Here is a 24,679-nt window from a genome sequence, read left to right as displayed (position 1 = left end):
AAAAAAATTTAACTTCTACATCTAGGTAATTCTACTACAGTTGACCCTTGAACAATGCAGGTTTGAACTAAGTAGGTCCACTTATGCATGGACATTTCTCAATAGTAGTAAATACTACAGTACTACACAGTCTGTTGTTGGTTGAATCCACAGATGTGAGGAACCACAGACATGCACGGCCAACTATAAATTTTACATGAATTAACCGCTGCGTTGTTCAAGGGTGAAATGTACATTATAGAGAAATGTTTGTATTTTATATTTAGTTTCTGCTCGTTTTGATAGAGAAAATAAACCTGAGTGAGGAGTCCTTGAGATCTGCCAGTTTCATTAGACACTAATATATATATCCAACAATGCACAGCCACACTGCAGCAAGGTTCTTCCTCTTGACAGAAAAGCTTGGCAACCTTCTAGGCAAAGGATGGAGCTGGGTTTGAATCCAAGCCCAAAATATGGCAGCTCGTAGAAAATAATGGGGCCAGGTTCAAGCGACAAAATAAGACCGGTCTTTAAACATATGAGTAACCTGGGAACTGCTCAAACCACCAAGTACAGAGAAAAGAAAACAGGAAGATGACACAGAAAAGAGTAACAAACAATAAGGCCAATATGTGACAACTAGAAAGGAGAACAGAAAAAAGAGGACCAAACATGAAAACAGAAGAAAAAGAATTTTACAGTCTCTAGTTTACTCTAGGGTTACATTATTTCCTGTGCAATCTCTCAAGTCTAGTTATTTGGCTGTTTCCTAGATGAGAACATCGAAACCAAAGCAGAGAGCAAGTCACCGAAAGTTAATTCCCCTTAAAAGGTTTAAAAACAAGTATCAATTAAATGGCTATATTTAAGCAAATATAATACTCTTCCTTTAACATATTTTAGAGATGTTAAATAGGCAATTCTAAAACCACCTAAGAGAAAAAAAGTTAAAACAAATGTAACCCTGCCAGTTAAGGTTTAGATACCCCCCAAAGTTCTATAAAACACAGGATAAGTAAAACAGTCCTATGCAAATATAGGACAGCAATGAAAAGAAGACTTTAATCAGCATCAACAACCAAAATACCACCTATTTCTAAGCACTGGTTAATATTAATTTCCATCTATGTTTTTTTCAATGTAACATCTATCCAGTATTTGCTACACATACAAACAGTTATCACAGAATACTTACCTATTATCTTGGGATGGATTAAGGTCTGAGTGATATGGGATACTTCCTGAATATGTTAAGACTTAGGCAGATTAGGAAACTATGCAAGATGGGGTTTAGAGGACTGTTAAATAAACAGCTAAAGAACTGTTAGCAGCCAGACAAGGATGAGAACCAGGACAAGACAGAGAGAGAGAAGTCAGGCAGAAGCACGAATACATGGAAGAAAACAAAGATAAGTGTTTCAAGTGCAAGCTATGTCAGACATACCTAGGTTATTAGCTGTGTGACCCCAGGGAAATTTCTTTCTGTTTCTGGACCTTGGTTACCTCATTCAAAATTGTGAATAATACTATAGATCCCCTAGGACTACAGCAAAGATTAAATTAGGTAATGTAGGTGAACATTTTGGCACAGAGGAAAATAGGATTTTCTACTTTTAAGAAGATAGTACTTTTACTGAAATTAAAATAGAAAAATACAGGGACTTCGCTGGTGGTCCAGTGCTTAAGAATCTGCCTTCCAATGCAGGGGACGAGGGTTCAATCCCTGTGGTCAGGGAACTAAGATCCCACATGCCGTGGGGCAACTAAGCCCCCGTGCTACAACTACTGAGCCCATGTGCTCCAGAGCCTGCGCGCAACAACTAGAGAGAAGCCCATGTGTCACAACCAAGATCCTGTGTGCTGCAACTAAGACTCGTCACAGACAAATAAATTAATTAATGCCAAACTGTTAACAAAATAGAACAATACATATCTAGGAAGGATTTTACACAATTTATACTGAAAAACATAGGGGGGACAGGGTGGGCACAACAGGTAAAGGCACTACAAAAAGAGGAAATGTTTTCTTGGGGGATAGAATGCAATCTAATCTTGCAGGTAAGACAAAGAGAATATTTTATTTGATAAGAAATGTTTATTTATGCTGTTGACTCCTTATAATACTTATTTTTTAAAAAAGATTTTTGATGTGGACCATTTTTAAAGTCTTTATTGAATTTGTTACAATATTGCTTCTGTTTTATGTTTTGGTTTTTTGGCCCTGAGGCATGTGGGATCTTAGCTCCCCAATCAGGGATTGAACCCACACTCCCTGCACTGGAAGGCGAACTGTTAACCCCTGGATGGCCAGGGAAGTACCAGTTTGTTATAATTAGGTATGTATTCCCAAAGATCAGAGCTAAATGTTTTAAGATTAGGTAAAAGAAAAAAAGGAGGGGGCTTTCACACGTTTTATTTATACTTTGTAAGTATTTTGGCAACAATTCATATTACATAAAAAATACAGATTTTTAAAAATACAAGTCTTTGATTTTTGAAAACCTGTTTTTGGACACAAAGAGGTAACTAAATCCAAGGAAGCAAACTGTTAAAAAGATTAGCTGGCCCTATTAATAAAGTTGAAACAAATTTAACAATGTTAGAAAGTTACAATTTTCTATTAAAGGGAATTGGCTGCCACTTGCAATAAACTGGAATTTACTATAGAGATTAAGAAATGCATGAAATATTAAAAGTTTTTATCTCTCTTACTGATGTTATTTAACATTACTTCTGCTTTTTAATAAGCAAAAATATGCCACAGCACAGCTAAAATAATGTAAAGCTGGTTACAAATTCATGGTAATTAAGATGAGCATATATAAATGCAAACTTTACTAATGTTATGTACAACCCATGCTATGACATTAATGAAATAGTATCGAATTGGCAAAATATTCATGCTTGCTTTGAAGCTGAATTGATAAAACCTATTTGCAAATAATTATGTCATTTCTTACCAAAACAGTCTCCTGAGAAGGTGATGCGGTAACAGAAACAAGATAGTTTTGAAAAATTCCTCAATAATTCCTGATACTGAATTTACTTAGAAAAAAAAAAGTATAATTTAGTTTCACAGTATGAAACTAAAAGGGCTGCATAAATATCAATATGCAAATAAAAAATAATCCCAACATTAAAAGCAAACAAGGAAAGAATGCTGACAAGAAATGGAGAGAAAAAAATTTCTAATAAGCAAACAAGGCAGTCTACTTCTGGGACTGTTACAATGAATTATATATGCAGGCAATCCACGATTAAAGAAAACAAAATAAAAGCTATGATTAAAAAATAAAAGGAGATCAGATTTCCTGAACTGTGAAATATTTTCAGGTCAAGAAAATCCACACTGTTATGTTTTAATTTACAGATACTGTTCAAAATCCATTGGCCTTTTTTTTTCACGTCTAATTTTCAGGAGCATTCTTTCATTTTAAAATTATGTCATGGTTAGGGATCTGAGGAATTACCTATTCTTATGTCAACTATTTGTTCCTTCCTTACATTTATTTTCTTTACTCCTCTCACAGATGTGGACATTCTCTCTTACAGTATTTCTATGACAACTCATGCCCTGCTCATAAAGTGGGTGCTGCAAAAGGCAGAGCCAAGCACCCCTTCCAGAGAGTCCTGACACAAAGGAGCTATTCAGAAATTGTGGAATTAAACTCATAAAAAACTTTTCTCAATTAAAAAATATTCAAACCAAAAAATTTCAAAAATAAAAAAGACAAGCAAGCAAGCAAGAAGTGGAAAATTTACCTATAAAGCTACTTAGAGAAAACGACAATCAACCTTCTTCCTTCTAGTCATTTCATGGTAAATAGTGCAATTTATTTAACCAGTCTCTTGCAGTTGGACATTTAGGCTTTTCCAATTTTCTTTTAGTATGGATAATATTACTAGGAATATCTGTACATAAATCTTCATCTAATTATTATCAGAAATTGCACTACTGAATCAAAGCTATGAACATTTTTAAAGCTCTTACTAAAAAAATGCCCAAATGCTTTATAGAAAGATTACATCATTTTATGTTCCCACAGCAATCTGAGCTTACTATCTCTCGTGTTATCAGTTCGGGCACTGACTATTCCAACAACCTGTGGGGAAACAACAATATTCCATTTAAAACTGTGTATCCTCAATTATTATTACTGTTATTTTAATTTCTGGCCTTGCTGCATGGCTTGCGGGATCTTAGTTCTCCAACCAGGGATTGAACCAGGGCCCGTGGCAGTAAGGTGATGAGTCCTAACCACTGAACCACCAGGGAATTCCCTATTCTTGATTATCATTGATGCAGAACATCTGATTAGTGTTCTCTGCCTATTTTTCTACTGAATTTCTAATGATGTGTGTGTGTGCGTGTGCGTGTGTGTGTAGCAAAAGGGGTTGTCTGAATTCATTTGTAACGATTACGTGCCAAGAAATATGACACACATTCTCAAAAATGCAAAGTAGCCAGCCTGAAATGTAAAATAACAAATTCATTCTCTTTGCAAAATTTGGTCCAGTAGAAAACTGTTAGGGTTTCTACTGAAATAATCTGGGTTTTTTTGGTATTTATATGGCTAAAATTATTAGCATTACGTTTGGAAGAGATAACCAGTTTAACTTCTGAAGGGCAGTATTTTATTCACATCTGTATTCTCATAGCCAACAGCCTCCTGCTGGCAGAAAGTAGAGACTCAATAAATGCTTGCTAACAAAAAAATAAAATTCCTCTGACTTTAAGTAAAACAATTTTTATTAGATCTTTCATTTTGGGGGAGGGTCCTAATATAAAAAAATGCCTGAAAATACTCAAATAATTGCTCCTGGCCACCCCAATTTCCGTGCCTCCTTTTGTAAGCAAAGACAGAATCCAACTGCCGTAACCAATTCCCACTTCCTGAAGGAAACATTATAGAGATGAGTTATTTATTTAGATGCCCTATACCTGAATATAGCTGGGTGAAATGTGATACTAGCAAGCTAACGTCAGTTGCAATCACAGTGTTCTCTCTCTTTAGATGACACATGTCACAACTGTGCCACAATGTGTTCAAAATGAGACCCTGTTAAAGGAGATACATGTATTTCATACCAAACACCAAAGGGTTTCTGGAAATGGAACTCAGGGCATTACCTCCTGAGGAACTCCCCTCGTGAACTCTTTTGTTTTCTGGCCCTCCATTCCTCTCCTTTTTTCTCAGTGCCTTCATGCATACTTCTGGTCATCCAAAACTATCCCCAATCTCTTCAGTGTGGGCTGGTTCCTCTAATATTTTCCTTACTTGATTCTCATTTGCGAGAAGAAGTCTATTCTTACAGTGTTTGCCATGCTGTTGTCATACTACAGTATGCTCAATATAAAAAGAATTTTGCTACTTTAAAGTTATGATATTTTATAAACCTCAAGGAGAGGGACTTCCCTGGGGGTCCAGTGGTAAAGAATCTGCCTTCCAATGCAGAGGACGTGGGTTTGATCCTTGGTTGGGGAACTAAGATCCCACATGCCTCGGGGCAACAAAGCCAGAATGCCTCTACTAGAGAGTCTGCGCGCGCTGTAAAACTACAGAGCCCACACACACTGAAACCTGCACGCCACAACTAGAGAGAAGCCCACGCGTTGCAACGAAAGATCCTGAGTGCTGCAACGAAGATCCTGTGTGCTGCAACTAAGACCCAACACAGCCAAATAAAATAAATAAATAAATATTAAAAAACAAAAAACAACCCTCAAGGAGAACAGTTACTCAAAAAGGGATGAGTAATAAACATTCTAGAAGCGAGAGACATTATGAACACAGGCTCAGGATGTTTCAATCCTCTGTGAGCCCCAAATTAAATGAAGAATTAATGTGTTTCCCTAAATTAAAAATAAAAAGTCATGAAGACTTTCTGTTCAGGAAATTCTTGAGATCATTAAGTAAAAGATGAGAGCTGACATTCACCTTGTTCGAAGTTACCTTCTAATTAATCTCCTTGCTATTACTGCTACACCTTTAACCCCAAATCATTAACACAGCTGAAAGAGAGATCTTCCTAAAAGAACAAACCTTACCACATCACATGCCTTTGATGGCTCCTTATTATGACATGGTGAAGTCCAGATCTTTAGCATAATATTCAAAGTCCTTCACTTACCTGTCTATCATGCTTCATCTTTAGGTGTGCACTGAGAGACACAGTCTACTCAAACCTACCAAGCTTGTTCCTGCCATATCAAAACATTTATCGCCCTGCAATCAACTCTTCTATGGCAAGAAAACTTGTTCTACTTTCAGTATTTCTATCTCTGGATATTGTGCCTAGTTTATAATAAATGTGTGAAGAATAAAGAGTTCCTGCTATGAATTTCTTAAAGGCAGGACTACCTCTTTCCAGCTCTATAATTATCACCTCCACAGTCCCAGCAACTCTCAGGAGCCAAATTAAGTATTTCCTTTGAATATGCTTTCTTTTTTCTTCACTGATTCATTGTCTTAATTCAACAAATATTGAGTGACTACTATGTGCTAAGTGCTGTATTTGATTAAAAATTCTGTGATTACTTTAGAAAATAGATAATACAAAATATACACGTAACATAACATATACTAGAGTAACTCCCAGTCATGACATTGGATTCATTTTATCAGTATTTTACAGACCTTAATTTTCATTTAAAATTCTTATGTTTTACTCAGTTTTGGTGACATTTCATTTTGAAAATAGAAAGATTTGATTAAAAAGGTCAGCTTTAGAATTCAGGAGAGAGGGACTTCCCTGGTGGTACAGTGGTTAAGAGTCCACCTGCCAATGCAGGGGACATGGGTTCAATCCCTCGTTCTGAGAAGATCCCACATGCCTTGGAGCAACTAAGCCCATACGCCACAACTACTGAGCCTGCACTCTAGAGCCCGTGCTCCACAACAAGAGAAGCTACTGCAATGAGAAGCCGGTGCACTGCAACAAAGAATAGCCCCCACTTGCCACAACCAGAGAAAGCTTGTGCGCAGCAAGGAAGACCCAATGTAGCCAATAAATAAGTAAATAAATAGATAGATAGATAGATAAATAAATAAATACCCCCTCCCCCTGCCAAATAAGAAAAAAAAAAAGAATTCAGGAGGGAATAAATAGCGCAATAAGAGAGATGATTTAAAAGACAAAAAAATAGTATCAGTGAATACACATGCCCCAAGTTTTAGGGTGTTCAAATTTGTAGATCAAGGGGCTGATATTAGACCAAAAACATATAAAAAAAGATTTCATAAAATAAAATGAGCAGTCTTTTCTAAAATTCAAAACAAGACTAATGGAAGCATACAGATTTGGTAACTTTACAGAAGTGGTGAGGAGACATTTAGAATTTATTCTTATTTATGTAGGTTTTATGATGCAATAGTTGTATAAAAACCAAAACTGACCCAAACTTCCCTTCTTCCACAAAAAACTTTAGAGTCAATAGGAAATGCCTACACAACTGAGATTGTCATTACCTACCTAAATAGTTTTGGAGGTAAGATACTAAATCGTGTCTTATCCAAAATTTTCCTGATTTTGTTTCTTCCACCTGAAACAGTATTCGCTTTTATTTTTTTATTTCCTTTCTCCTGTGATGTCTGTTCAATATCTCCTGGTACATCCTGGATTGAGTGGCGATTATTTTTTTTTTCAGCAATTTTGGGAATATGAGGAACACCAGATTTCTCTTGTTCAGTCCTACTAAGTAACTCTTTGAACACTGTGGAAATAAACAAAACTGTCATTTCTTTTCCTCTCATTAGAAAGTTTTTACATCAACAACACATTTTTAAAATAAACACAGTTGCTTCCTATCACTTGGCCTTGCACAGCCTCATTCATTAAAGTTAATTTCATTATGAAATTTATACTCATCCTTTATTTATCAGTTATATCCACTTTTCAGCTTTTATACCTGCCTGTACTTCTGATGTTGTCCAACAGTGATAAAAGAAATTCACTGGGGAAAACAGAAATGAAGTGAGCAGATTGCCAGCATGTTTCAAAAGCCCAAGGGTTCCTAGTTAGGTAATAAACAATATAATATAATTGCTATCCAACCCAGATTTTATAGAAATAGATATTTAGATTCTATTATTTATATGTTATCCCTCATCACTTGAGATGAGATGTAAGTACTATAAGTCAGGCCCTGTTTTGTAAAATGAAGCTATCAGAAAAATGAGAAGAGCTCTGCTGGACCTGCGCCTACTAGAAACAAATAGTACTAAAATTTGTGATAGATGACAATTTCCTCAAGGTAACATCTATGAGACTTAAGTCACTCAGTAAAGTGAAAGCCAGTAATAAGCATTCACTACAGTGATCCGAAGTAAAAAAAAATCAAGCCTTTGTAGATAACTTTCTATCAATCCTAAGTCTGGTGAGTTATATTTCACCCTTAAGCAGGGTGCAGGCACAGTGGGGGACTTGCCTTTCCAGCAATCTCTTTGCCTAGGTCCAGTTTTTCACCTTGTAAGAGGGGCTGTACCTCCCTGGGATCAGGCAAAAGAAAGATAAATCTGCATAAAGCTAGAAGTTATTTACCAGTTAGGAAAATCGGTGTCACCTATTTTTCATTAAGTAATGTCATGATAAAGTTATTTTTTCGTTGTTCCTGTTCTCAAATAAGACAGATCAACTGCTAGAGGGGAAAAAAAAATACTAAAATGATAAATGCTAAAGTAGAAGACAACATTCCTGAAAACTGATGATAGCTGGGAGGGGTCTGAATGAAAGAAAAGGGGTGGCCACATAATCTTCAACATGCAGGTCTTCAGCCACATAAGACTCAGAAACTCAGCTTAATAGGAGATATAGCTATGAGCAGTATTACTCTGTATCTTTATAAAAGAAAAGCTATAAATTCTATAATTGTGCCCAGTGAAACCTCAACCACAGAGAATTGTGATCTTTTCTGTTGTTTTTCCAATAAACTCATAGTTTCCCACAACATCAAAGAACTTACAAGTAAGATTCAAATGAACAAAGCCACTGACACATTACAACATAAACAGCTTGGTATTTGTTTGTTGAACTTGATCATTTTGGAAAGTTTCAACCAGGAAGATATCACATTACCAAAGTACACTGCAAGCTTATGAAAAGCACATTTTCTGTCTTCAAGACAATGGAAATCTTCAGGAGTCACCTTTCGAAGATACCTTGCTTGATTAAAATACAGTAAATTCTTTTCAGTATTTTTTAAAAATTCACTTTATTTTAAGCCATGTAGTAAAAATAAAAATGTTCTGAGCTAAAATCAAGATACTCATCCGTTCAAAAAACATTTCCTGACCTATGAACATGTCAGGAACACTATGCTAGATGCTAGATGTTTGCAGATTCTTCCTGTTCTGAAACATACAGTCAGTTGAAGATACATGGTATGGAGAGAACACAACGAGAGGAACTAGTTAAGACAACAAGAAAGGGAAAATCTTCCATCATTAAGTCACTGTGTTGAGAAGAAATCAGTAAAGTGAGCTGATTTTAACTAGGCAAAGGGAGAAGGAGTAATTCTAGGTAGAGAAAATCTCAAGTTTAAAGTACCTGAGGTAGAAAGAAAATTCAAGAAAATGAAGATGACTGAAGAACAAGGTAGAGAAAGGGTCTGACTATGCTAAGGTGTTTGAATTTTCTGTTAAGAGCAACAGGAAATCTATGGGCAGCAGATATCCCTGGCTGCAGGGTGTATGTAAGGTGACTCAAGGGTGTACAAAGTAGTTTATATCTTCACTGGACTTGGGTATATAATTATAAGTAAATATCTGTGGAGCTTGTGATTTATAGATAAAGAAATGATTGTGTTACATTAAAAAAATAGTGAGGGACAAAAATTAATGCATGGAAGCAAATATAATTACAATACCATTAAAATCAATATCAGATATAATATATGAACCAAAAATGAAGGTGCCCAAGAATTAATAAATGTTTAATAAATTTGACTGCACCAAGATTAAAGATTTCTCACTCTGCACACATGTAGGTGTGTATGTGTATTCACATACATGTATGTGTTCATTCAACAAATGAACAAACAAGAAAAATCAAAAAACAAATAACTTGGGGAGAATATTTGCAACCCTTAAGACCAAAAGATACCATTCTTTGTTTATAAGACATTCAAACAAATCAATACAAGATGAATAACTCAACATAAAAATGGACAAATGTAAAGTGTTTATAAAAAAAAAAGTTAGCACATAAAAAAAAAGGTGCTCAACTTCCCTCATTATTAAAGGCTGTATATCAGAAACTATAAAGTTGATTATACCCACTGCAGAGGCATTCTTATACATTGATGAATCAAGTGTATATAGATTGGGGAAACTTTTATAAAGTAAAACCGCAGTAACTATAAAAATAATTCCACTCTGAGAAATTTATCTTATAGCTATATCTATATAAACAAAAGATAAGTACAAAGGATCTTTATTACATCACTGTAAACAGCAAAAACTATAAACAACGTCAAACATCCATCAATATGACATCAGATCAGTAGATATGATAACAGTGTGATGGAATTCGATGCAATAACAATTATACAAGAAGTAAATTTGTATGAACTACTGTGGAAAGATATAGAATATTGTACACAATACGGTCCCACTGGGTGTCTTTCTTTAGTATTGTAATTTGCAAAACATGCATGTATTACTTTTATTAAGCAATTAAAATGCTAATAACAAATTATTTGAGTGTTGGGATTTTTAAAGATGTTAGAAAGTTGTGAAAAGTAAGAGGAATAGATGAATAAAAACTCCAGAGCAGAAAGAGGGTAAGAAACAGCTGAGATTGCCAGCTGTTTTTTTCTAAACACAAACAGGAGATGAGGATCAGGTAGAAGGACTCCACTAGAGAAAAGAGAAGTTTTGATGTCTGAGAGTCCTGGCAAGAAAACGAATACAGAGAGGCACCAAAGCAGTGCCACTTTTCTTCATGAGATATCTCTATTACTAAGACAAGGCATGAGGCTGGAAACTTCTTAGAATCTCATGGTACTCAGGAGACAAAGTCACACAACAGGGAGAGACTTCCAACAAACACACAATAGATTTATCTGCTTGGGGTGGGAGGCTGAAGAGCTTAGCTCAAAATCTCTAAAAGGAAGAACTTAGAAAAAAAGGAGTCAGAAAGATATCAGATTCTGAATCAAGAGACTGGAAGAGGGGGGAAGGGGTAGGAGGACAAGGTTGAATAAGCAGAGTGAAATTTCCCACAATGTCTCAGTGCTTAGAGACAAAGTTCCATTAGAGGAGGAGCCTACATCAAGCACATGACAAATGTGCTCTCAACTTGAAACCAAAGCACATAGTCTAAGTAATTCTGCAACCCAGCCTGACCCAGCTCAATTCTCCTTACCCTATGTGATTAAAGAGAGGAAATGGCAAACCCTATTTGTGAGAAAATACTAGTTTCACTACTAAGGTTCCTTTATATACAAAGTACAGCATACAATAAAATATTTTAAGACACACAAAGAAAGAAAATAGCCAGAGAGAAATAAAAGATAATCAGAATAAAAGATAATCCAAATTTTAGAGTTAACACACAAGGATTTTATAATAACCATTAAAAATACGTTAAAGAACAGAGGAAAAGAGAGAAAATGGATGAAAAGACGGAGAAGTATAACAGAGAACTGGAGTTTAAAAGAGATTCAAGTGGATATTCCAGAACTGAAAAATATCGAAAATTAAATTCAATGCATGCATGTATCAGCAGACTGGATACAGCAGAAAATAGGATAACTTTCTTAAACACAGGTCATGAGAAAATATCCAAACTGAAACATAAAGAAAAAATTAGAAAGAACAGAACAGAATGTAAGAGATAGATGGGACACAAATCTTCTAACATAAAAATAACTGATTTCCCACATGGGAGGGAAAGAAAGAGGGGCAGTAGTAATTAATAATGGCCATGAAATTTTGAAAACTGATGAGCAACATCAATGCACAAATTCAAATACTGAGCAAACCCTATACAAAATGCAAAGAAAACTGTAACAAGGAGTCCTCATTACAGGTAAAGTTCTCTAAGTCCTATTTGCATCCTATGGAAAATGCTGGTGTTTTTGTTTAGCCATCTGTGGGTTGTGGTTCCAGTGTTCAATTTTCAAAGCCTTTGCAGTGCTATACAGATCTGTCTACTTTGTACCACCTAGTGGTCAGTCTGGGACCTGAACAGAGGTCTGCTTGTGCCAGTTCTCAGTCTATGATGTATGCTAAATAGGATCAGATTTACGCACCTACAGGATAGAGGTGAGCCCAAGATTTCATAAACAACTTTATGGAGTTGTTCCCTCCATCTCAGTTATCAACCCAGTACTTTCCAGTTCCTTAAGTCCCCTGCTTTGGACCTCTAGTGGGAAACTGCCCACTGCAGTGCCTTAGGGGCCAAGTAGAGGGGGACAGAGACGGTGGGGGTAAAAAGTAGTGATGCTGGCCTTGCTTTCTTGGAGCCACTGCTCCACTAAAGGGCGAAGAACATTTTGTCAGTCAATGCCACTGGACTGCTTGGAGGCTGGGGCCTGAAAGGATGGTGAAAACAAGAGTGAAAAAAAACTATGGGAATTCTCTAACTTTGTCTGAGCTTTAGGAGTTTCCTTTCCCATTTCTCAAATCAAGCTGCTTCTCTGGGTCCTTCTTGGTCTGCACCACAATACTCATATCCAGGTTTCATGTTGCCTTGAGTCCAGTCCAGGGGATACTGGAGTGAAAAAAAATGGTAAATTCACTTCCGGTGGTGGTACTTTGAATTCTCTGAGTTCTCAAATACATGGGTCATGATTTTGTCTAGGTTTTATTGTTGAGTCCAGTGGAAGAGGAAGAGTAGCATGTGTTTACTCCATCTTACCTGGTACTAGAATCCTTAATTTGCTTTTTATCTTCATGGACATAAGGATATACCAAATAGTAAAGTCTGTGTTTGATTAGTTCTAGAGCTCCTATGGTTCTGTTTCTGTTGGTTCTGGCTTATAATGATTTTTAAGAGTGCCTCACAATATTTGATTGTTTGTATCTGAAAAATTATTTTTTTACAAATAGGCTGCTGCTAAGCATCCTCTAAAGAGGATTTCTATTTTTTTTTGCCAGGCACCAGAGAACCAGGGCCAGGACAAAATCTGAGGTTCTTCTGAGTTGCCTAGAGTACGGTCCACATTCTCTTCAGAGTAAGATACTCAAATTCTCAATCAGGAACAATGTTGTTATGCTAGAGTGTTCTGGCCTTTGGTAGGCTCTACACTAATAAACCTTCTCTCAGCAGCTCCTTCTCTCAGCTACATTCTATGGATGGGAAAACAGTCCTGGGGGGAAAAAACGTCCTTTGGGAGGTACAGTCTCAGGACGAAGTGGTAAGGGATCTGATACATCTAGAGTTTGCACTTTTTGGAAGTGTAGGATTCCAACTTTTTCACCTTTTCCTGGGAACCTATTGCCAAAAAAATTCTCAGTCTCTCAGTTGCTTTTTCCATACTGGTAAATGCTCTAGGGCAGATACGGCTCCAGTTTACCTCTTTAAGGTCTAACTTCTCTGTTCGATGGCAGGTAGCTCTTCACTAGCCAGCTCTTCTAGTTGTTCTCAGTCAATACTAGAAATAGAAAGTTGACAAGTTTTCTAAACTAATTTTGCTCAGATTATAGGTGGGCCTGTGAATTGGAAGTCACAACCTTCTTTCATTCTGGAATGGCCTCTGCTATTGTTTCCTAAATACTTTCTTTTTCACATTTTCTTTTAGGTCTCTTGGAGTAGTGGTTAATTGCATTTTGTCTTTTTCTTTTTTTTGGCTCTATAAAGTTGATTCTCTCAACCTATTCCTTCTACTGAATGTTTCTATCTTTGCTACTACAATATGTCTCTGCATATTTTAAGTAACCCTCAGTGACTGTCTTTTTTCCAAACATTCTGTTCTTGTTTTAAGGAATGAATTTTTAAATCTCTCTGAGCAGGGTTCTAGAAATGGTTTTCTTTTCTTCCTCAAATTAACTATTTTCTCCAGAATCTGTAAGCTCACTTACTGGGTTCTTCACCATGACCCTCAATAATCCTGGTTCTCTTACACCTGGTGATCCCTTGTTGTCAGTTTTAATTAACACAAAATGACCAAGTATCTAGTATCATCTAAACAAATCTGTTTTCTGGTTACAGCTTTCCTTTTTGTAGGTGTTCTGACTCTGAATTCCATGCAGGATGACCTAACTGCTCAACTGTGCTTCATGATAATGCCAGAGTTACTGGGACTTTATTCCTGCTCCATTGCAATGAATTTTTTACTGATATTCCTTTAAGATACTCTTTGGTGTTTCTGCATGGAGAGAATGTTGGCTGACTACACTCTAGTTGGGGAAAGGAAAGAGGTCTTTAGGGTATGGGACCCCTTCCGTAGCACCACGTAACTCCCACATCCTGCAATATCCAGTCTAGGATTCTGTTGGGCAATTGTTTCTCACCATTCAAAGAGTTCAGGGAGATTGTGGTTTCTCTTCCTCTTTCATCCTTCAGATCAATTTTTGTCTCCTAGGGTCCATGTTGTTAACCACTACATTACGTTTTTATACACAACCACCTTTGATACTACTTAGTAATTATTATGTACCAGGAACAAAAAAAATTAAAGGTACTGATACTTATAAGAACCCTATGAAACAGAGCTGGAGACACTGAATAGAGAGACTAAATACTTTAGGTGTCAGAGCAACCTCTGCTTTCATATTTTTCAAAATCAGAATCCTTTCAGTTTAACCCAAAAGTTGATATTTTTAGATACTAGTCCAAAGTCTATGAAATCCAAAAACTGTTAAGGTTTATTTATTCTATGTTAAACTTACATAATATTTGGAAATTGCCAATAAACTGTTATATGCCAGATTTATCATGATATAATTTAGTAAAAGGGACTCAAGTAAAAAGAGGAAAAACACCAAATGTTTCATTTTTCATTATGACTAAGTGCAGTATAAGGAGAAGCCAAAGTGGGGGGAAAACACACACATATACACACACAGACACTCTCTCTCTCTTCCTTTTCCATAGGCACTGTTTTAAAATTCAACTCTTATTCCTCAAATTTCAACCTAAATGATGTAGAGAAATTTTTTTCCTTCCTACTTCATGAGGACTTTTAAATTTTCTTTGATAGTTTTCAATTGTTACACTGTTTTTACTGTTGCCCTTCTCAGAATTTCAGAGAAAATCCTATGAAATGTAATCAATGTCAGTCTTCCAAAAGTTAAAAACAAAACAAAACAAAAAAAACCCACAAAAAACAAACGACAACAAAAACCCACCCAAATAGTATATTAAGTTAAAAGTACAAGCTTAATCCTTGCTTTATTCAAATAGTAACATGATTGAAACACACCACAGGCACAGTAATCAGTATTTTTACATGGAAAGGTAGAGTATACTGCTATTAAAAATCGGCAATTCACTGATTAATTCAACTATTTCCATGAAACAGCTAATCTGGTACTCATATTATTATTTCAGAAATCTAGCTAAAACATTAGAAGTAGATTGATTTGCACATTAGCAGGGAGAAAAAAAGCCTGACTATGACTCCTAAGTTTCATTCAGATCAATCTAAGTTTTATTCAGTATCTCCAGGCAAAGTACAGTACATAACAGATACTCAGTAGACATTTCATAAATAACTAAATGTAGTTGTATACCTATTTTAAAATTAAGAGTTCAAAATAATTAAATACAAGTAAAAAATAAAAATTCTAGAATACAGAATACTATATCTCAACACTAAAGACCCTAAAAATGTTCAAAAAGCTTACACACAAACATGTTTTAAGTATTTTTACTGTCCTTCTTTTCACTGTAGTGACTTTTTTCTCCTCTATCACCAAACCAAAAGGCTCAGATAGTTTAACAAAACTCACCAAAAATGTTGGTCTTTACAGTAAGTGCAAGATGAGTATTATTCCTCAAAATTTCAAGGGCCTTCACAAACGTTATATTCTCAAAGTTCTGTCCATTTACTTCCATTATCTTGAGAAGTGTTTGAAAAACACAAATTAAGACAAAAACAGTATTAGTTATTTCTGCAACCTTAAGTTTAATGGTGAAAAAAAATAAAACAAATAAAATGCACCTATATGTAGACAATGGTTATCTCTGTGAGAATTGGAATTACTGTCTAATTATTTTCCTCTATATTGTGGTACTTTCCTAATTTTCTACTATAAACATTTTTTTTAAAAGTTCATTAACTTTACTGGAAAAATTTTTTTTAAAACATAATGTTTTATATATGAAGGAAAAATTTTAATCATGTCAGATCAGCTCACAAAAATTATCACCTGTGTGTTTGTACAAATTTTAGTGAAGTATTCTAAATGCAAATTTACTGCATCTGAAAGAGAGGTAAATTCATTTAAAAGTGATACTCTAAATACATCAATATCATTTCCTGCCACTGACTGAATCAGGCAGTCAAAAAGCAACAAGCACAACTGTGATGGGGTCTTGTTCCACTTGACACTGCTGATCGTTCACATCAGGGCTTCACAAACTTGGCAGTACCTCAGAATCTTCAGGAACCTTATTCAAAAAGTACTAATTCCAAGGAAAAAGGATAAAGAAATAAACACAATGAGAAAAAAAAAAGGCATCACAGCAAGGACTGACACAGATTTCAAAAGCATAAAAAAGCAAAACAAAATATTTGGAAAAGAAAAAAGAGAAAAAGAAAATCATACAAGTAAAATTCCCACAGTTCAAAAGTCTTTAGTCTACATACTGAAATGGATTATTGAGTACCAGGCAAATAAATAAATAAATAAATAAATAAATAAAATATATATATATATATATATTTTAAAACAGATCCCATGAAAATTCTGAATTCCAAAGACTTAGAACAAAGACTCTATAAGCATCACTGTGGGGATTGCTGGTAGTGGTGGTGGGAGGAACCAAAGGTACCTAGAAAAGAAAAATAAAGGATGGTTTGGACTTCTTTTGGGCCATATTAAGATGATGTGATATTTCTCCATGACTTCAATGTTCTCAGAGAAAAATGACTATGATCAAAGATTTTCATACTCCACTGAACAAAAGTATCATCAAGACATGTAAGGACGCATAAAGCTGTAGTACTCACTTGCCCTTTTTGAAAAACGTACTAGAAAAGGTAGTAGAAGTACTAGAAGACAATTGTGAGATAAATCAAAATAATGGGGACATATGGGCATAGATGAAGCAGAGGTGATCAATGAAAATCAGTAAGGCAGGTGCAAATTTCTAAATGATAGTTAGTAATAAGCTTGTGAAACTTAATGCAAATGTCAAAGCACTCTTTTAAAAGAGATGATCCATAATGTTAAAAAATGACATAAGCTAGATCTAAAATCTCAGATAATTTCAGTCATACTTGGGAGAACTGAGGGAAGAATAAAAACATGATGTATTTCTCTCCTCTCTCAGGAATGAAACCATTGCATTTTTCTTTTTTTCCTGTGAAGAAGGAGATTCTTAAATATATTTACAAAAAAATACTGGAAAAATAAATATAATGACTCCAGTTTCCTAGCTATTAGATAGTCTTAATGAGTCGTCTGAGTAAGGCCCAGAAACCTCTATTCTAAAAAGCTCCCTTAGGGGAAGAAGGGTATCATTAAAAACTTTATAACAGAGTTTCTCTTTTTAAATTACAACATGTATTTTTAAATTTCAAAATATTTTATTACAATATATGTTTTACTTATTATATCAGAATTTCTTAACCGCTTGCACTATTGATATTTGGTCTGGATAACTCTGTTGTGTGGCTGCTCTGCCATGGGGTGTTATAGGCTATTTAGCAGTATCCCTGGCCTCTATCTACTAGATGTCAGTAGTAATTCCCAAGTCATGACAATAAAAAATAACTCTAGACATCACCAAATGTCTCCTGGGTGACAAAATTACTGCTGGTTGAGAGCCACTGTTCTGAAGTGTACAACTTTTCATAACATGAATGTTCCTTTTTTTTTTCTTTTCTTTTTTTGGCTGAGCCACACAGTATGCGGGATCTTAGTTCCCTGACCAGGGATAGAACCTGTACCCCCTGCAGTGGAAGCGTGGACTCTTAACCACTGAACGACCAGGGAAATCCCTGTGAATGCACTCTTAATTTAAAAAAAATGACAGTATGGTTTGGTTAAAAGTAAAATAAAGTCACATTCTAAATGAATGCATGAACAAAAATTTTTAAGTGGAAAAAATTCAGCTTCCCAAGTGATTCAGCTAGGTGAGAAACCACTCTTTACTGTACATAAGAATTATCTAGACCCTGGTGTGCATGAGAATTATCTACAGAGCTTCGTTCAAAATAGACTGCCAGTCCTCATCTCTGCAGAATGTGATTAACGTGATTACTAAGACTGAGGTAGGTCTAGGAACTGCGTTTTTTTAATAACAAGGTTGTCAGTAATCTCATTTTTAAATGTTGTTCTATAGCTAACTAATGCCTACATGGAGAGAATAAATCCCTATCAACTTACTTCCAGTGTCTCTTTCCTTTTCCTAGTCCTTCACCCAGCTCACTGTTTATGGATGTAGTTCTGTTCCCATTTGAACATTATTTAAACTGAAACCATAATTTATGGAAATCTTTGGCCACTTAATTTTTGAGTGATATGAATAGAAGTGCTTACTCCTTTAAAACATGCAAGGGTGCTAACACTCATACTGATCTTTCTGGAATACTGTGAAGTTGCCAACTGATAGAGGATGGGCAGGACCATTCAGGTTGACAGTGGCCAGACTACCATGCTGTTTCTGGACATATTATATATATATCAAATTTTGCATTAAAAGTAATGGATATTATGTCAAATACATTTAAAAAATAAACCATTTAAAAATACCACCTCTAAAAAGAGGCTTAAAAAATATTTCCTTAAATCGATCATGCTTACTTGAAGAAACATCAGATGAGAAAAAAAGTAGCACACCTATTACTTATAAGAAGGCTTTAAGTGGTTGTTATTTACTTACCTGATCACCACGTTTCAGTCCTGCATCAGCAGCTTTGCTACCAGGTTCTACACCTTCAACAAAAATACCAAATCCTTTCTCACTTCCTCCATTTAGGCTGAAATGCAGAGGGGACTCCCGGGAAGCCTTTTGCAGCACAACCTGTCTCCACTTTGCCTTTGCAGCACAGGCAATATTTAATAACCGGAGATGACCATTCATTTTCTAGAAAGTAGAAAGGGGTAAGATATATATAAATGTATATATTTATTCCTATAGGTTTTAAAAAACCACCTAAAATTATTAGAATTAGAATTATTTAAAATACAGTGTAAATAAAGAACATATAAATAGGGGTAAATAAAACAAAGGAGGGAAACCTTCCACCCTAGAGCACTCTTAAGAATAAAATCTCTTAATATGATTTTTTAAAGTTTGTAGGTAATCACAGGTTAGAAAAGATTTCAAAGTGATGTCTCATTTAGAGAGGGATGACAAAAAAAAAAAAACTTCTTCATTTTCTGAACCTTACTAATACATAATCTGTATTATCATCTTGCTTCTCTCCTGGCTGTTACATAAAACCAGAATCTTTTTAAACCTTTATAAAATCTTAAAGGACCTGAACCATCTTCCCAAACACTGTCTAATATTCAAAAACACATTAAAGTCTCCATCTCTTCCAGAAATATTATTCTTACATTCTTTTAGACCTCCCTATATTATTTTAGATCTTCCTTAAACTCAGTAATATTCTAACTTCCAGGTTCTAATATCAGTTTAATGTTCAACTATTCTCAAATTAAGTAAACCTCATGTCCATGACAAGACAGTAAATCTTTTTCAGGGTAGGAACCAAGTCTGACACCTGTTCTGATCCCATATAGCAGCTTGCAGTATAAAGCAGAATTCAATAAATACTTGATAACTGACTTGATTACTGGGAAAAAAAAAATCCCATGATTGAATTTTCCTTAAGCCCCTTGAATATTTACATAGCCAGCACTGGAAGAGCCAAATGATGTTGGTGAGCCTCTATGGGCAACTTAATCAAGTTCCCTGTTCATTCTCCCCATTTTGGATAGAGCAGATGTGATACTGAAAAGGCTACACGAACCAAGAAATAAGGGGCAAAAAAAAATCTGCCAATTTCCCCCTCTCTATTCAACTTAACCCACTTCTACTCTATAAGTAATAATAATGATTCTTGAAAACTCGCTATGTGCCAGTTTTTGCTCGCAGATTCTTATGTTCATTAGCTCACTATAAGTGCCACAACAATCCCAACAATCTACAGGCTACTATCTATAAAATACGACAACTGAGGCATATAAGGTTAGACAACTTGTCCAAGTTCCCATATCTACCAAGTGGTGAAGTCTGAATGTTAATTCAAGCAATCTGACTCCTGAGCTGCGTTACTGTTTACTTCCTAGAATTTCAAGTTGCTTGGAGCAGACAACCCAGTTGCTGTTGAAAGTTTTACATCTAATAGGGAGAATAAAATGGATTTATAAACAGCTACCATGAAAGTTAAGAAGACCTTGAGGGTACTATCTTAAGTGTTGTATATTAAGAACAAGTGAAAGCACACACAGACAGGAGACTTAGAAAGTCTAATGTAGATCTGATAAAATATGGGTATTTATATGCCTAAACCAGTGAAGACTCTGGAAGAAGCATGATTTTTGTTTGGGATGAAGCAGCAGAGGGTAAGCAGAAGTCTAGAATACAGATTTGGAAGTTCTCAGAACAGACATTCAAGACACAGGAGAAGATGAAAGCTGTTCTGAGTTGCTATTCTTTGGCAGGGCGGGTAGGGGAGGAGGTTGGTAAGAATCCCTAAACTCTGAAGAAGATAAAATTCTTCTGAGCCTTACTGTATCTTCCAGATTCTTTTCAAATTCCTCTAGAAATCGAGTCATAGCAGGATCACCTTCAAAATCATTAAAATGATTATTTACCCATAATAATACAATCCGTGTTACCTGTGGAAACATGGAAGAGGCAGCATATGATTATACGAGAGGCATTCTTTCTGCAAAAGTAGGTTAAAAAGCATGTCCTACACTGAGGGGGATCTGAACTTTACGGCTAATTCCTTTGCTCACCTTCTCACACACAAAAGGCTTGTTCTAACAGGGAGGCATGCTTTAGTTTGAGCTTTTGCTTCCTTACATACACAAGTAATAGAGCCAAGACTCTGCCTTCACTGAGAAAACATGTAAGAAGTATGTGGGATATATATTTTGGACAGTATCTTAAAACGCAAGCTTCCAAGGGCAGGCAAATGTCAAAAGTGTTTCATTAGCTAAGAACATGTTTCACCAAAATTATAATAAAAATCTGAAACTTCCTTCGTAAATACTGTGAAATTTCAAAGCTGTGAATTGATTTGTTGATTACTTTCTGCCAAGATTAACAGAAAAGTTAAAAACTAACAAGTGGAGGTTTAATTAAATAATGTGTCTACAAGGAACTCTACTCAAGGCTCTGTGGTTACCTAAATGGGAAGGAAATTCAAAAAAGAGGGTACATATGCATACGTATAGCCGATTCACTTTGCTGTACAGCAGAAACTAACACAACATTATAAAGCAACTACACTCCAATAAAAATTAATTTTTTTAAAAAAAGCTTCTGAGCACTAAGAAAAGACATAGGAACCAAAATAAAATCAAAAGAAATAAGCCAGAGAATTTTCTAAAATCTTAAAAAAAAAAAAAAAAAGCGCCTAGCTAACAATATAAGTAATAACCACTTTAAAGTATATAATTTAGTGGCATTTAGCACATTCACGATTGTGTACAACCATCCCCACTACCTAGTTCCAGAACATTTTCATCACCCCAAAAGACAACCCCATTCCCAATAAGCAGTCATCTCCCATTCTGCCATCTTTCCAGCTCCTAACAAACACTATCTGCTTTTCTGTCTTGTGATTTGTCTACTTGGATACCTTATATAATATGTGATCTTTTATGACTGGCTTCTTTGACTTAGCATAATATTTTCAAGGTTTATGCATGTTGCAGCATGTATCAGTATTTCATTTCTTTTTATGGCTGAATAATATTTCATTATATGATATACCATATTTTGTTTATCCATTCATCAGTTGATGGACATTTGGGTTGTTGCCACTTTTGGGCCATCATCTCCAGTGCTGCTAAAACACTTGTTTACAAACTTTTGTTTGCACACCTATTAGCTCTTTTGGATATATATTTCAGGAATAGAATCATTGGGTTACATGGTAATTCTATGTTTACCTTTTAGAAGAACTGCTAAGCTGTTTTCCACAGCAGCTACACCATCTTACATTACTACAAGTAATGTATGGGAATTCCATTTTCTCCACATCAACATCCTTAAAATGCTTGTTATTTCCTTTCCTTTTTTTAAGTCATCTTAGTGGGTGTGAAGCAGAATCTCACTGTGGTTTTGATTTGCATTTCCCTATGACTAATGATGTTGAACATCATTTTCATGTGATTGCTGGCCATTTACATATCTTCTTAGGAGGAATGTCTATTCAAGTCCTTTGTCCATTTTTAAATTGTATTGTCTTTCTGTTGTTGAGTTGTAAGAGTTTTTTATACATTCTGGATACTAGACCCTTATCAGACATATAATTTGCAAATTTATTCTCCTATTGCATGTGTTGTACGGTTTTTCCTGATAGTTCCTTTAATGCAGAAAAGGTTTTAATTTTGATAAAGTTCAATGTTTCTATTTTTTCCATTGTTCAAGCTTGTGCTTTGGGTATCATACCTAAGAAACCATTGTCTAATCCAAAGTGATGAATTTTCTCACCTCTTCTTTTCTTTGAAGAGTATTATAGTTTTAGCTCTTATATTAGTCTCTGATTCATTTTGAGTTAATACTGAATATGGTATAAGATAAAGGACAAACTTCTTTTACACATGAATATTTAGTTGTCTCTAAAATCATATTTTTGTTCATTCTCTAGCATGCTTTTATTTCTTCAGCAACATGAGTAACTGTATTTATTATTTCAAAAGCAGGGGGAAGGCAAGCCTGCAGTTTTGGACACTTTAGTTTCCTAGACAATAGAATTCCACAGTCCATCCAAATCTAATATATTTCCTTCAAAGTGTAACTCGGAAAGATACACCAGGTAATTAAGGCCCTACTTTTATTTTTCTTAAAATGACTAACTTCCTACCTGTTCTAGGTATTTTACTGGTAGTAATGTGTCAGTGGCTGAGGTATTACTAGTCTTACCATGAAAAGTACAAACACCCCATAAAATAAGGTAAGATAATCTACTTAAAACAGCAAACAATGCTTGGAAAAAAAATACTCAAAGTTAGATTTAAATAAGTTATGCAGTGATAAATAAGGTCAAAAGATAAACTGTTTTAAAATGATTATAAAGTCTTTAACTCAGAAAAATCAATGTATTTCTATTTCAATTAGAAGATTTTAGATTGTTTCTAAACCCTCTTGAAAAAATTTACCCGGTGAATATTCTTTCTAAACTATTAAATGATTTTTTAAAGGTTTTATTGATCTCCCCAGAAAATACCAAGTATTTTGATAAAGTGCAAAAACATTATCATGCATTTTCTGAATTTATTGCTACACCATGGCCTGCTTTCAGTTTTTCCCCTTAAAAGGCAAAATATTGGGACTCCCCTGGTGGTCCAGTGGTTAAGAATCCACGGACACAGGTTCGATCCCTGGTTGGGGAACTAAGATCCCTCATGCAGCTGGGCAACTAAGCCCACTCGCCACAACTACTGAACACGCAAGCCACAACTAGAGAGCCCATGTGCTGCAACTACAGAGCCCACATGCTCTGGAGTCTGTGCACTGCAATGAAAGATCCAGCATACTGCAATGAAAGATTCTGCACGCTGCAACGAGGATCCCACATGTGGCAACTAAGACCCGATGCAGCCAAAAATAAAACAATTTTTTTTTAAAAAAAGGCAAAATATCCACTTTTAACATGCTATTTTCTCATAAAAGTAACAAGCAGAGATATGTCTGATTCACTAATTTTTTAGGTGAATTGAATCTTATCAAAATAAACATTTAATCTGTCAATTGCAAGAGGTTTTGGGGGAATAAAATTTAAAGGTTAAAATCACTTTCATGCCCTTTATAATTATAAAACCAACCTTATCCCTTAAGCTGTCAATTTTAAACCATTCCAATAGTTTGGTCCCAACATCCAAAGGACTTTCAAGAAATGTTCTATAAGTTAATAGGAAATCTTCTATATAAGTTGGGTCCACGATGGAATGCTCTTCTATTAAATGCATGATGAGACGCTCAGGTGTTGCCTAAATATTAAAATATAGGAAGAATTAGAAAATAAACAAGTAGCTCAGGAACCAAAGAACTTCCATTGATTACTTCCCTTTGTAGCCACTCTTTTACAATAGTCCTCAAAGTAGTTTCACCTTTAAAACCCTTAGCACTGGGAGTAGGTAGTCTCTCTAGGTTGTAGTCCACCATCACCCAGAGGTTTAGAGAGAGAAAAGGCAAGGAATAAACATGCATAACAGCTTTTACTTGGCCGTAGCTGTTTTTATTGGCATTTCATCATAGGAATGGTGGGATAATGTAATGACTGTCTTGAGAGAAGAGAAAGAAGAGGTAAGAGTTAAATTAAAAAAGTAAGTAAAATACAAAGTTTCTTTCAAGTGTAATTATCCTTAAATTCTCTTCTTTCCCAGGCTACAGGAAC

General features: G+C 35.3%; 1 protein-coding gene across 17 annotated transcripts in view; it reads right to left on the bottom strand.

The window, feature by feature from the left end:
• Positions 1-24,679, bottom strand: part of RAPGEF6 (Rap guanine nucleotide exchange factor 6) — a 232,112-nt gene that overhangs the window by 68,279 nt on the left and 139,154 nt on the right. For 16 of the 17 annotated variants that reach the window (XM_057735731.1, XM_057735740.1, XM_057735751.1 and 13 more), the window contains 5 exons: positions 24,108-24,272; positions 20,838-20,945; positions 18,979-19,182; positions 15,879-15,987; positions 7,456-7,696 (listed from right to left, as the gene is read on the bottom strand). In XM_057735731.1, coding sequence (XP_057591714.1) covers positions 7,456-7,696; positions 15,879-15,987; positions 18,979-19,182; positions 20,838-20,945; positions 24,108-24,272 — 827 coding nt within the window. The remainder of the gene's footprint in view (positions 1-7,455; positions 7,697-15,878; positions 15,988-18,978; positions 19,183-20,837; positions 20,946-24,107; positions 24,273-24,679) is intronic. The other variant, XM_057735825.1, reaches the window with a different exon arrangement.

The sequence above is a fragment of the Hippopotamus amphibius genome, chromosome 1 (genome assembly GCF_030028045.1).
Source record: "Hippopotamus amphibius kiboko isolate mHipAmp2 chromosome 1, mHipAmp2.hap2, whole genome shotgun sequence".
NCBI lineage: Eukaryota > Metazoa > Chordata > Mammalia > Artiodactyla > Hippopotamidae > Hippopotamus > Hippopotamus amphibius.
Note: the sequence above shows the minus strand (reverse complement) of the source record. Positions and strands in the feature narration are given on the sequence as shown.